Raw genomic sequence first — 12,578 nt, 5'->3', positions numbered from 1 at the left:
GTAATGGCACCTTTTTAGTTACACCCAGCGTCACTACCCCCTCCTACCCTGTAAATTTCGAGCCCCGGGATGCCCCCGTTGCTTAGAACAAAGCGATCGAGTTAAATCGTTGCGCTGCGCTGGGACGGCTCGCGGGACAGCTCGTGGGTGATTCCCGTTTATATCATTAAGGCAGTAATTAAAGCAAAAGGAGCCCCTACCAAGTATTGAGTACATGTACAGTAAATGAACATACTTTCGAGAAGGCCAACAATTCACTAAGAATGTTTTTTTATTGGTCTTATGAAGTATTCTAATTTGTTAAGATAGTGAATTGGTGGGTTTTTGTTAAATGTGAGCCAAAATCATCACAATTAAAAGAACCAAAGACTTAAACTACTTCAGTCTGTGTGCATTGAATTTATTTAATACACGAGTTTCACAATTTGAGTTGAATTACTGAAATAAATGAACTTTTCCACGACATTCTAATTTATTGAGATGCACCTGTATATATATGTATATATATTTATATATAACATTTCTGTCCCCCTCACTTCTGAAATGATGGCTACGCCCCTGGTCACAGGTTTACTTAGTCGAGTTTTATTAGCAGTGTCTGCAAGCATCACTATTGCTCATTTTAAAGTAGATGCTAAAGTTTGGTACAAAACTCATCAGCACACAAGTTTCTCGTCACTTGAGCCAAGAAGCAAACAACTAGCAACCACCCAGAACAGCCTAGCAACAGCACAAAACAAACTATAAACTAGTTTGCATGGATAAACAAACACGACTCAAATTTTCTAGTTTCTGAATTTAATTTGGATCTAGTTTTTATTATAACATATTACATTATATCATATGTGTGTATATCATATCATTATATGATATCATATTATATTCTGAATATCTCTTCAACATATTGTCTTTTTCTTAAACATTTTATTCCGATTACCTCATTCTCAAATTTTTAATGTGTATTAAATATATACCATGTTCTATGCTTTAGGTCAGATCACCAGGTGTGGACCACCACCAGACGTGAACTTTGCAGATACAATAGAATTGAAAAAAGATGAATACAATACAAGGGAGACAGCTGAATACAGCTGCTTTAATAAATACACATTGGATCTGCGTCCACCTTTCTCCAACTACTTGACCTGTGTGCAAGGAGAATGGAGAGGGAAGATTAGGTGTTTAAGTAAGTATGAACACTCTTCACCATATATATCATATAAACACATCATGATGTAGTCTTGCAGTTGAAGTTGTAGGTTGTGATGATTAGTTAATGAATGTATATTGTGACACTGATAGAGACATGCTGGGTTTGTTTCAGAGCCCTGTACAGTGACGGTGGAGGAAATGGAAAGAAAACGTATAGAGTTGGCCTATGTTAATCGACAAAAGATGTTCGCACCACATGATGATCACATCACCTTTGTGTGTAAGAGGGGCAAAGTTTTAGGAGGTGTTCCCCTAAGACAACAGTGTAATGATGGAGTGATGACTTTACCTGTGTGTGAGTGACAGTGGGAATAAAACATTGTTGAAGCAACAAAAACAAATGTAGCAAATAAAAAAATATTGTTCCCAATTCAATTTCTAGATTTTGGATTTATTGCAAGTAAAACTAAAGAAATGCTAAAAGCAACATTTAAAATGTGCATGTTACAAGCGACATTAAACCATTTAATGCCAGCTAAGTGATATATACAATATGTATTAAATAAAATAAAAAAATAAAATAATAATAAAAAGAAAAAGAAAAAACTCTGTAAGACCAAAGACAAAGTTACATTTTTTTAACCTTTGTGACATAATGAAACGATGCTCTTAATTTCCCACTGATTACAAATTTGACCACCATTTACATGCTTTTATGTATTATGATCATGATTTATATGAAAGAGCAATAATACATAAATAATTGACCTTTTAATATTTATATGCATGTATTGACACATTTTCTATGCATCCTTTATGGAGATTTGACACAGTCATCATCATCATCTTTTAAAAAGACAAACTGGAATGCCAGCCATGCCATATGAAATGTTCTGCACTTTCAGAGATGACAATCTATGTAAAATACATCAACTCTTTTTAGGCTCTTCAAAAAAAAATGCTAATATTATTGCACAAACATGGACAAAGTTACAGTTCTGTTCAGATGAAGCCCAGAAAATTACTGAGCCATTTGGTATTCAGACAGAATAGACTAATCAGAATCAGACTAAAGTCAGCAAATTTAATTGCAACATCAATTTGTGAGGAAGAAGGCTATCAAGTTTTCATCAAATCATTGTGGGGTGGAGCAGAGTCCTGTTTGGTGGGACAGAGGGAAGGAGACGGTTGCTTTCAGCTACATTACACAGACTTCAAAGATTCATATCACCACCGCTTGAGACTGATCATGAATACATCTTTTGGAAAACAGGTAATCTGAGGTTTTCATCGGTACTAATTTATGTTTAATACTACAGAAATCTTTGTATTGATTTGTGTTAATTAAGGAAAGTAAATCAGCCTTTAAAGACTAAATATTTGGTAGGTGATTCAGTCGATACTGTTTTGGAAACTGTATTAAGCTATTTGTGTTTTACAGCTTAAAATAAAATATTGTTAGATATTTCTCATGGATGTCTCAACAAATACTCAAGGTAACACATCGATACACAGAGTAACTAAACCAGAAGTTTTAAACATCCAATGTGTTGCACAATAAATAATAATACAATGTTTGCATATCATGTTTATTTATAATGTCTGAATTTATATATTGGGTTCTCATTCAACTGCTCTTTACTGCAGTAAAACTGTAACAGCTTTCTTTTTATAATGATTGATTTTTTTTTTTCCTTCATATACAGAAGTTACCTGTGAGGGTGAACAGCTCATCAATGTTGACATTTTAATTGGACATCCAGATATAATTTCACCTTATAAACCTGGAAATATTTTAGTTTTTTGATGCACAGATGTGACCCTGAAGATGCAAGGCCAACGAACAATTGAATGCCTGTCAAATCGAAAATGGGATTATCCATATCCGAAATGTGGAGGTATGAAGAAATACTATAGTAATATATTTGTAAATGTAAAGGTTTTTACATAATGCTGCTAAAATGTTTGTCATAATGTAGGTAATAATTATAACGGTAAATATATAAATGACAATCTCAATACAAAAAAAGAAGGAGAATCAATGTGGGGTCACACATTACACAACAGTCCACTTGGAAGAATCCCTGACAACGCTGTTTCAATTACAAAACACACGCACATGATGTAAGACTCCTCACCCTCGCCTTCTATTGTGCTGTCTGATTGGCTGTAGGCTACCGCCGATATAATTTAAACAAAATGTCTCTCAGGCCAAAGTTCTTGAAGTGTGTTCTTAGAAGGGTGTAGGGCATTATTGTCTCGTATAAGTGCCTGGATCTCCCTTGGTGAAGGGAATGACTGACCAGTGACTGAACAAATGTTACCTTGACAACACTGCTTGTGTGTGCAGCATTCAGCATTCCATCAGTTGTTGCAAATAAATATTTCTTCTTATTATTATTTTATTCAAATGTTGTCTAATTGTGTCTTATTTACTATTAAACGTTTTCAAACTAAACTTCCTTACACTACCTCTTAACCTTCTTAAAATCATATTTCTATCTCTGACGACAAATATGTATTGTTTTTTTTTTTGTATTGTAAAAATATGTATGATTTAATTTTGTATTACATTAAAATAAAGACAAATGTACTTATTCTAGTTACATTTGTATGTGAAGTGACTTTGCTTTAAACTTTGCTTTAAAATGCATCGCAAGATCTCGTAACCAAAGATCACATGATCACAAAGTGACCATCGGATGTTCCCTTCGCTAACGGACTTCTGGAAATGCCCTTCGTGACGGGATTCAGTTGTTCACTTTCATTTGGAACGGCCCTACTAATGCTGTCCCCTTCCCGAAATGCCCTTCAAGGGTGTAAAAAAAAAACGTTTGGAATTCGCCCATAGTCTTAGGCATCGCATCGGTGACACATTGGCGAATTCTCACATCTTTGATAAATTACACTATACGATCATCACTCACTTAAACGAGCACCGATTTGCCTCAGATGTTGGAGGTTTTGTCTCAATCTCCAGAAAACTTTTGCTGAGTGAAAATCTGGCATAAAATCGTGTATAGTATGGAATATAAAGACTGTCAAAAGCAGTGTTCGTAAATCAAATCCATACGTGCGTAATTCTAAAAACATAAAAAACGGAGCATAATCATGATTTTATTAGGGTACAATTCCCAGATCTATGATCAGAATAGACACAGATATAACAGTTGCTTTGTTTGTTTGAGTACGACTTCAAAATTTACAACTGATGTAGTTTACATACACAAAATATAGTTTCACCACTGATGAGCTACGAACACTGTCAACATTACGTCACAGGCATGAATGTATGAGTGAAAGATATCGGTCACACACAGTGCGCATGTGTGAGAAGATCCTGAAGCTCATCGACCAGGCCTTTCGCTCCATTGCTGATCAAGGGAGTTGCCTCACACCCGATGCGTCTGAAATCGTGTACTGTCTGAGTTCTTGATTTGTTTCTCAGACATTTGGCTAAGTCAAATTTAAGAATGGCTAATGATAGTGTAGCTTACAGTACAGTGAGTGAAGAATTACTGGGAATTACTTATTAACATGAATTCATAGGTTACATAAAATGCCTCATTTATTCATGATGCAATAAGCGCAAAGTTATTTTTGTCTTGTGTCAGGGATTTTGTCATTTAGCGGAATTGCACTTAAATGTGCTTCATAAAATAATGCAATAAAAGCACGTAATCTCTGCGTGGCACGCCTAACAACGCTCTTTAACTATTTACAATTAGATGGTAAAATGTTTTATAGTTTCATATCTCAATGTTTCACTCCAGCTTGTTTTGAACTTGTATTATTGACCTGAAGAAAAGCAAGAATAAAAATCTCTAAAAAAAAAAAGACACCGCAAGGATGCATTACATTAATCAAGATTGATGGTAACTATTCCTAATTCAAATAAACACTGTACTTCTGAACTTTCTATTCAGTAAAGCTGCCTGTAACTGAACCTACATAAATTCAAACCTCAACAAATAATATGAGATTGATTATTAGCAGGATGGAAAAGATGACTCTAGATCAGCTGCAGGCACATCTGATGACTTTAATTCATTCACATAGGAATGAAAATACACAAACACATAAACTTTCCATCAGAACACGTCATAGATGTTCTCGCCCAGCCTTTCTTGCAGTAAACTTCCTGATTGTCACCAATGCGTAAATATTCCTTTTCTTGGACAGGTTTAATATTGTGTGCTTCAAGAATCGCAGGTGTCATTTCACACGGCTCTATGACAGAAACAAAATACAACTGACTGAACACAAAATTCAAAACACTACATGATGGAAGTGAATCAAGAGAATCATTTGGAAAAGAAAGATCCACTCAGACATTTTAGAGGAGTTTCCCATTTCCCATTCTCACACTTATAATAGTCCTGTTGTTTGTCCAGCACATATAAATGCTTGCATCTTTTTTTCCTGATGCTAAAGTCTCCATTTTCAGCAGAGGCTGTGGACCGATCTTACCTAAACAAGTAATAGTATCAGACACATTTTGAGAAGCTTTGTATTCACCTTATTTTGCAACGCAAACATAAACTCTTTCCTGTAAATACGCGAGACATCCGATTTATTAAACTATTTAAATTATTTGCACTACAAACCTATCTGTTTATGATTATGATAATAAATTAGAATATGATAACAAACAACAGTTTGCAACATCAAGCAGCATAATTTTTTTTGTACAGCTAAAATAACTGAACTTAAGTTAAAATTGGCGGCGCCCACTTTTACATTAAAAATCAAGATAATAGTGTCCACTTTATGTCCAGATGGATTTTGCCTGCAATTAATTTTTCTCCTGTCTCAAAGACATTTTATTCATTATCAGTTTAGATTTTCATCATTGTCTTAAGAAGTTATGTTTAAATTTCAAGCAGGCTTTTTTATGGGAGGGAAAGTATAGCACATTGGTACAGAAACACTAATTTGATTTTGATTCTAGAGAGCATCTGATTGGACACAGCTCAGGGTTGAAGTTCAAGTTCAGTAATATTGTTTTGCTCCCAGTTTCATATCTTCCCTGAAGTAATAGTACGGTCTAGACACATGCTGGTCACGTGGAACTCCACATCTAATATCTTACACAAGATTCACATGCTTTTAGTAACATGCAGTGAGTTCATCACCAAATCCAGAAATGTTTCTCTATAATCTTACCTGCACAAACAGGCTCATAATCCCACTCCCCGTTATCTTGGCATGTAAATTTTGCTGGTTTCTTTTGTATCATACAGTCAGCTTTTTTTCAGAGCAGGTGATCTCCACACTTTCTCCAGCTCTGAAAATAGTTTTTCCCTCTGGCTTGATCTTTTCTACTCCAAAATAATTGTATTTAAGTGTTAACATAGGCTACTTATTTGAAGTTTTTTTGGTTTTAAGATGTTTACGTGTTGGAGAACAATGTTTAGATAAAAGTTTTTTTTCTTTTTTTTTTGTGAACCAGCTAAAATGTGTTTTCTGTTAGTTTAACAAATGTCAGGTTATTGCATTTAGTTTTCAGTTTCCAGCACTCTAACAAAATAAAGCTGTTTTTTTTTTTTTCAGAATTTATGATCCAGTGCAGATTTTGAATTGAATAAAGAAACTGTAATATTCTGATAAGCATCTTTTGGCATGTAAACTGATAAAAACAACTGCCTGTAACTTTATTTATCATAATCTTCTGTATTAAGATCTGATGATTCTTCAGATATGAATGGAAATAGAGAAACACACTGTTGCAGTAGGAGCAACTCATACACAGACTGTCAACGTCGCTTCAGAATACAGCTTGAAATTCAAACTATTACACCGAGTTTGGTTTCTTTTTACATTCAACTATTTCCTCCCATTTTATTTACATTTTGGGGTTTTACTAACTTAAAAGAGGTTGAATAGAATACATTTCTTCTTTTAAGGAAACTCTTTTAAGCATTTTATTTCTATAGAACTAAGTCTTACATGAACCAAAAGTAATCAGTTTGCATACTAGAGCATGGAATTTCAAATTGGAAACAAAATATTCAGAAACATAATTTTTTACAATTGTCAAAATTGACTTAATAATTAATCATGTTTAACACAATTTTTTTTTAGACATATTTATTGATTATTTTATGATTATAGTGTTTTTTCTTTCTTTCTGCTTTTTAAAGAAATTGTGAGAATATTTGTGATTATTCTATTCTACTGAGAAAAAAAAGTATTTAACATTTGTTTAAAAAAAAATCTGCACTAGTTGAAAACAAATAAGTTCTACAGGACATAAATGAGAGTGAAATAATGTTACAGTTAAATCAGCTTGTTATATCTTACATATAATAAAATAAGTTTGCTCATTTATGTCCTATACTATATACTATAGACAGTGTTGGGGAAGTAACTGGTTACATGTAATGGAGTTAAGTAATTTCATTACAAAATAAATGTAACTGTAATCAGTTACAGTTACTGAGAAAAAAAGGTGTAATTAAATTACAGGTACTTTATGAAAATGTTAAAGATTGGATAGGGGGTTACATCTAAATATTTTCACATACACACCCACATACAGATTTAATTGATTTCTTTCCCAAATTGCATTGACTGCTCTAAAATATGAGACACCAGTGTTTCAGGAGTTTAGGACACAGAATAGGACACGTTTATATGATAACTGTTTTATTTCCTATTTGGGTTTATGTATATGCTTTTTTTTTTTAAAGATTAACTGTTAGATGCCTGTGTTTCCTGTCATAGCTATGCAAAGATTTGATTTCAAAAACTGTATCATAGATATTAAACTATATCTTGTTATGATTTTAAATCTGTATTTAACCTCGGAACGATCTCAAAGTAAAAAGTGATGCTTACGTCTGATTTCGTGGTGGCTGTGCTTTAAAATTAAATTAATATAATCTTAATTCAAGTGATGAAGGATTTTGAAGGTCTGACAGTAATGAGTCTTGAGACCTACTGTAAGGTTAACCCTGCCTGCTTTACATGTTTCAAAATGATTTACAGTTGGAAACATTCATTCGTAAATTTGAAAAGTAATCAAAAAGTAATCGAATGCAATCAGTTACATTGCTTTAATAAAGTAATTGAGATAGCTGAACTACTTATTACATTTGAAATAGGGTAACTTGTAATCTGTAACCTATTGCTTTCCCAAAGTAACCGTCACAACACTGACTATAGAATATGTTTATTTATTTTTAAAATGCCCTGTTGACAGACAGACAGGAGAGAAAAAATGTAATTTAATCGTAAACGATTTCATATAATCAGCTTCTGATTTGCTGAACAACGAGACATAAATAAATTGTGAAATAGCAAAAGATCCCTGCAAATGATTTTACTTGGTCCACAGCTTTGCCTCATCTACCTTCAAAAACATCAATTCCAGTGGGGGGGGGGGGGGGGGGGGGGGGGGGGGGGGGGGGGGGGGGGGGGGGGGGGGGGGGGGGGGGGGGGGGGGGGGGGGTGTACATATACATATGTAGACTTTGAAACTTATTCAAACTGCAATTTTCTTTACAAAGTTTACAAAGAAAAATTATGGCATAAAAAGTACATGAAATATTAAAATTTCATGTATTTCCTTATGTTCTCTTCTGTTTGTTTGTTTGTTTGTTTGTTTGTTTCAGTTTTCACTGAAATTATTGAGAACTGCTGATAATTTACTTTGTATGTAATGAATAAAAAAAAATGTAAACCTGGACCTGGATCATCATCATCGGCAGCATTTAGACAAATTAAACATCTTTTTTCACATACAAATACCCCTTATGTGATCCTAAATAAACATCATGCAGCAAACAAAAGTCCTGCCCAGAACTGACAAATATTAACTCAGTTAAAGACTTTGTTTGTAGAGTTTCTTCATCTTCCAGTGTGAGCCAACTAACAGATTGGGGAAAATGAAATCAGGTCATGTTTTTTTAATATCTTTGGATATGCTTCATTGTTGATGCTTCTACACCAAATTGTAAGGCATTCCGTTTTGAAAAGAATTACTCAATTATTACATCCAAAAATTACAGCAGTGATGTCATTTTGTAATTGTCTGGATTTCTCTGAGATCCCAGAGGTAGAGCATGCAGAAGTTGCTGAAAGCTCAGAAAAAAAAAAACTCTGATGGTGACAAACTTGACTACAATTGTGTACTTGGCTATGCCTCTCGGATTAAAATCATCTACAAGTGTAGCGGTAATAATTGGATTAAATGGCGTGGTGAAAAATGTTCACGTGGGTATACATGACACATACAATTTATAAATCTCTGGACTGCTGTGCAATACTTTTAAATCTAATTGTATGCATTTGAAGTAACCTGAGTAACTTGTTATCATGCAATCATTTCCTTGGCCTTCAAAAACTGAATTCTCAGAACTTTGAATTGTATATTTTGCTTCTGATTCATCATCAGCCAAACGCTGTGAGCTGCCTGAAGACAGGGGTGCCGGACAGGGGGTAATAGTGGAACAGAGTAACAGGGGCCCATGGCGAGGGAGGGCCCAAACACTCATTAAAAACAAAGGTTCCAAAAGGGGGTTTTCACAACAATGCCATAGAAGAATCATTTTGGGTTCTCTAAAGAACCTTTCAGTTCTTAAAAGAACCATTTTCTTAATGTGAAAAAATATTTTAATAAACTCGAGAACATATTTCCACCATAAAGAATCTTTTGTGAAATGGAAAGGTTCTTCATGTAACAAAAGATTCCAAAAAGGAACCTTTTTTAATAAAGTAAAGGGTACATTTACCCCTATATTTTCCACAAAATGCAGGTGACATCAGAAATTTTACAAACTTTACATTGTGAATATCCTGGGCAGCCTGATATAACCGTTCTGGTGGTTATGCCATCTGAGCTCCTGAAACTTTTATTTCTTTAGAGGTATCATGCGACCGAAACACCACAGAGGAAAACATCAGAGTGGAGGGACTTCCTGATTTCCCTGAGGACTTGATCTGATATGGATATAGGTTGACATTTTCATGTGTTGGTCATAGACTGGTTTTACAAGGACAGAAAAAAATCACCTGCCAGACAAATGGAGAATGGAGCAGCCCATTTCCTAAATGTGTTGGTAAATTCACAGATGATATACAACTCTACATTGTGAGTAAATCACTCTCATATGAGACTAAATTTCACACTAGGTGACTAAATGTTTATCTTTTGCCACAGACCAATAAATTGTTAGACTTCACTCGCCAGAGGTTGAGAATAAGTTTACCACAGATGTTTTCACTCGCCTACACTTGAACACTGAGAGCATTTGAGAGTCTGCTTCCTTCACTAGTGGACGGGAATAAGGCACAAGCTGCAATCTCACTTGAGTGAATGCAGACAACGTAATTAATAGTCATGAGCCTAACCGCTTTTCAAATTATTATCAGTAGTAGAATTAATAGTAGTAATATTTTACTAGTATTATTCTTAGATAGATTTTTTTACATGCTTCATTGACTGATGTTTTGTTGTTTTGCTTTCAATTGTATTGAAACACTTTATATATATTTAGCTTTTTGCTACAAATATATTTGGCATAATGTTGAATAATATTGTTTTATCTTATTTTTTATTTTATCTTAATTTATAATATAATATTTTACTACAAAATATTATGTTGCATAATATTGTGTATATATTTTATAATGTCATACGTTCTATTTTATAAGATTTCATATTTTGATGCAATTTTATTTTATACTATTTTGTATATTGCTACATAAAATGCAGCACAGTAATTAAATTAATTGGTTCATATATATGAATCAAACTTCCTAATAGTAGAGTCTTCATGAGACTTTCATGACAGTGAAGAGTTTTCAGAGCCACACGCTGCCTCTACTGGTAGATTTCATAACTACTAGACTCTTTTTTCCCATTAACAGCCACTTAAATGTAACTGTATATTCTGATTAAATAAAACCATTATATTGAGTTTTCCGTGAGGTTGTGAGGGATAGATGTATAGTTCATTTTTAGCTCAGTTTTCCTAGCTGTAATGCTGCTTGTGCAATACCATATGACAAAAAAAAATGTGATTGTTAGGTTAAACCACATTGGAAGTTGGTAGCACATTACTCCCAAACACTGGACCAGATAAAGCATAAATGCTTCTGAGTGGATAACTATGTGACCAATTGTCTGCTTTCTCTAGAGGCAACATGTCCTCTACAGTGGAACACAACAGAAGACTTAAAAATTGAGAGACTCCCTGATATTGAGGGTCCAGTCAAACCTGGAAAAAATTATAATTTTTTCATGCACTGGACAAGGTCTGATTTTAAAAGAACAGAGAGAAATCACCTGTCAGTCAAATGTAGAATGGAGCAGCCCTTTTCCTAAATGTGATGGTAAACACACAGAAAGCAAAAGCTTTTGATTGGCTAAAGATAGATCCAATTATGTTAATGTGGAGTATGCTTGATCTTTCTGTTTTTAGAGGCAATATGGGTTGCAAAACTCACAGAGAACATGAGATCAGATGAACACCCGGGGTCTGAGGTCTCAATCAGACCAGGACACACAATAACTCTTTCATGTGTTGGGAGTGGATCTACATTACTAGGACAGAACAAAATCACCTGTCAATCAAATGGAGAATGGAGCAACCCTTTTCCTAAATGTGAAGGTATGGTCTCTGACTGAACAGAGATAGATCTGTGGCTCACATGGAGGATGACTGGCCAGATCTTTCTATTTTTACAGGCAATATGTGTTGGCTAATATTGAGATGTATTGATGCCACATTTTCTTGATAACAGGATGACAGTCTCAGGGAAATGTGGGCCACCAGAGGTGTCATCAAAGAGTATAGAAGCCCAAGAGGCGAAACTCTGTAGTGATAAGGGCAACAGTCTATAGATGGCGCTGCGGAGGCGCTGCCGCCATTTTGGACTGAAAACTGCTGAAAGTCACTAGAAGATGCGAGAGAGCAAGTGGGGGAAATGCAAGCAATAAACTGCAGCAGTTATCAATGCACCAGCCATGATTTGGCGTTTCGCCGGTTTCCAAGTGATCCACAAAGGTAATAATAATAATAAGTGGAAATAATAATAAGTGAGGATTGCAAATCATGTCATTGTCTTACAGCCATGGTGGATTTAAATGGGATGCTGTGCCCACAAATATCGATGCCCCTAACCCGCCTCCCCCACTAGACATCGAGAGGAAGCGCAAACCTCCTAAGGCGCACCAGGAGCTGCCCTGTAAAAAACGTAAGATGCTCATTTATCTCACAGGTTGACTGATTCTCTTTACAAACAGGAAGTATGGACTTGTCTAGCATTCTACAGCAATAATGTCTGAATGTATGTTATATTGTATTAATATTGTTCTGCAGTTAAAATTACATTTCAAACGTTGTTACTCTTTTTTTTTCCCCGCAGGCAAGCGGAGTCATGTTCCTCCCTCTGAAGAGGATGGTGTAGCAGGGTCTTCA

At 34.8% G+C, this 12,578-nt stretch overlaps 1 protein-coding gene and 2 long non-coding RNA genes across 4 annotated transcripts in view; all 3 read left to right on the top strand.

Annotated features, from left to right (window-relative positions):
- The window catches only part of LOC107701542 (complement factor H-like), an 87,008-nt gene extending 85,421 nt beyond the window's left edge, over positions 1-1,587 (top strand). For both annotated transcript variants that reach the window (XM_016503585.1, XM_016503584.1), the window contains exons 12-13: positions 992-1,186; positions 1,325-1,587. In XM_016503585.1, coding sequence (XP_016359071.1) covers positions 992-1,186; positions 1,325-1,515 — 386 coding nt within the window. In that variant the 3' untranslated portion in view covers positions 1,516-1,587. The remainder of the gene's footprint in view (positions 1-991; positions 1,187-1,324) is intronic.
- Positions 1,588-2,253: 666 nt separating this feature from the next.
- Positions 2,254-3,535, top strand: LOC107701544 (uncharacterized). The gene is made up of 3 exons (XR_001635658.1): positions 2,254-2,425; positions 2,594-2,648; positions 2,859-3,535. It is a non-coding gene; the product is annotated as an uncharacterized LOC107701544 (long non-coding RNA).
- Positions 3,536-10,144: 6,609 nt separating this feature from the next.
- LOC107701540 (uncharacterized) lies at positions 10,145-11,934 on the top strand. Its single transcript, XR_001635657.1, has 3 exons — positions 10,145-10,214; positions 11,295-11,490; positions 11,580-11,934. It is a non-coding gene; the product is annotated as an uncharacterized LOC107701540 (long non-coding RNA).
- Positions 11,935-12,578: the final 644 nt, after the last annotated feature.

This window comes from Sinocyclocheilus anshuiensis, unplaced genomic scaffold, assembly GCF_001515605.1.
Source record: "Sinocyclocheilus anshuiensis isolate Anshui unplaced genomic scaffold, SAMN03320099.WGS_v1.1 scaffold3611, whole genome shotgun sequence".
Taxonomy (NCBI): Eukaryota; Metazoa; Chordata; class Actinopteri; order Cypriniformes; family Cyprinidae; genus Sinocyclocheilus; species Sinocyclocheilus anshuiensis.
The sequence above is the reverse complement of the archived record's forward strand: the minus strand, read 5'-3'. Positions and strand labels throughout refer to the sequence as shown.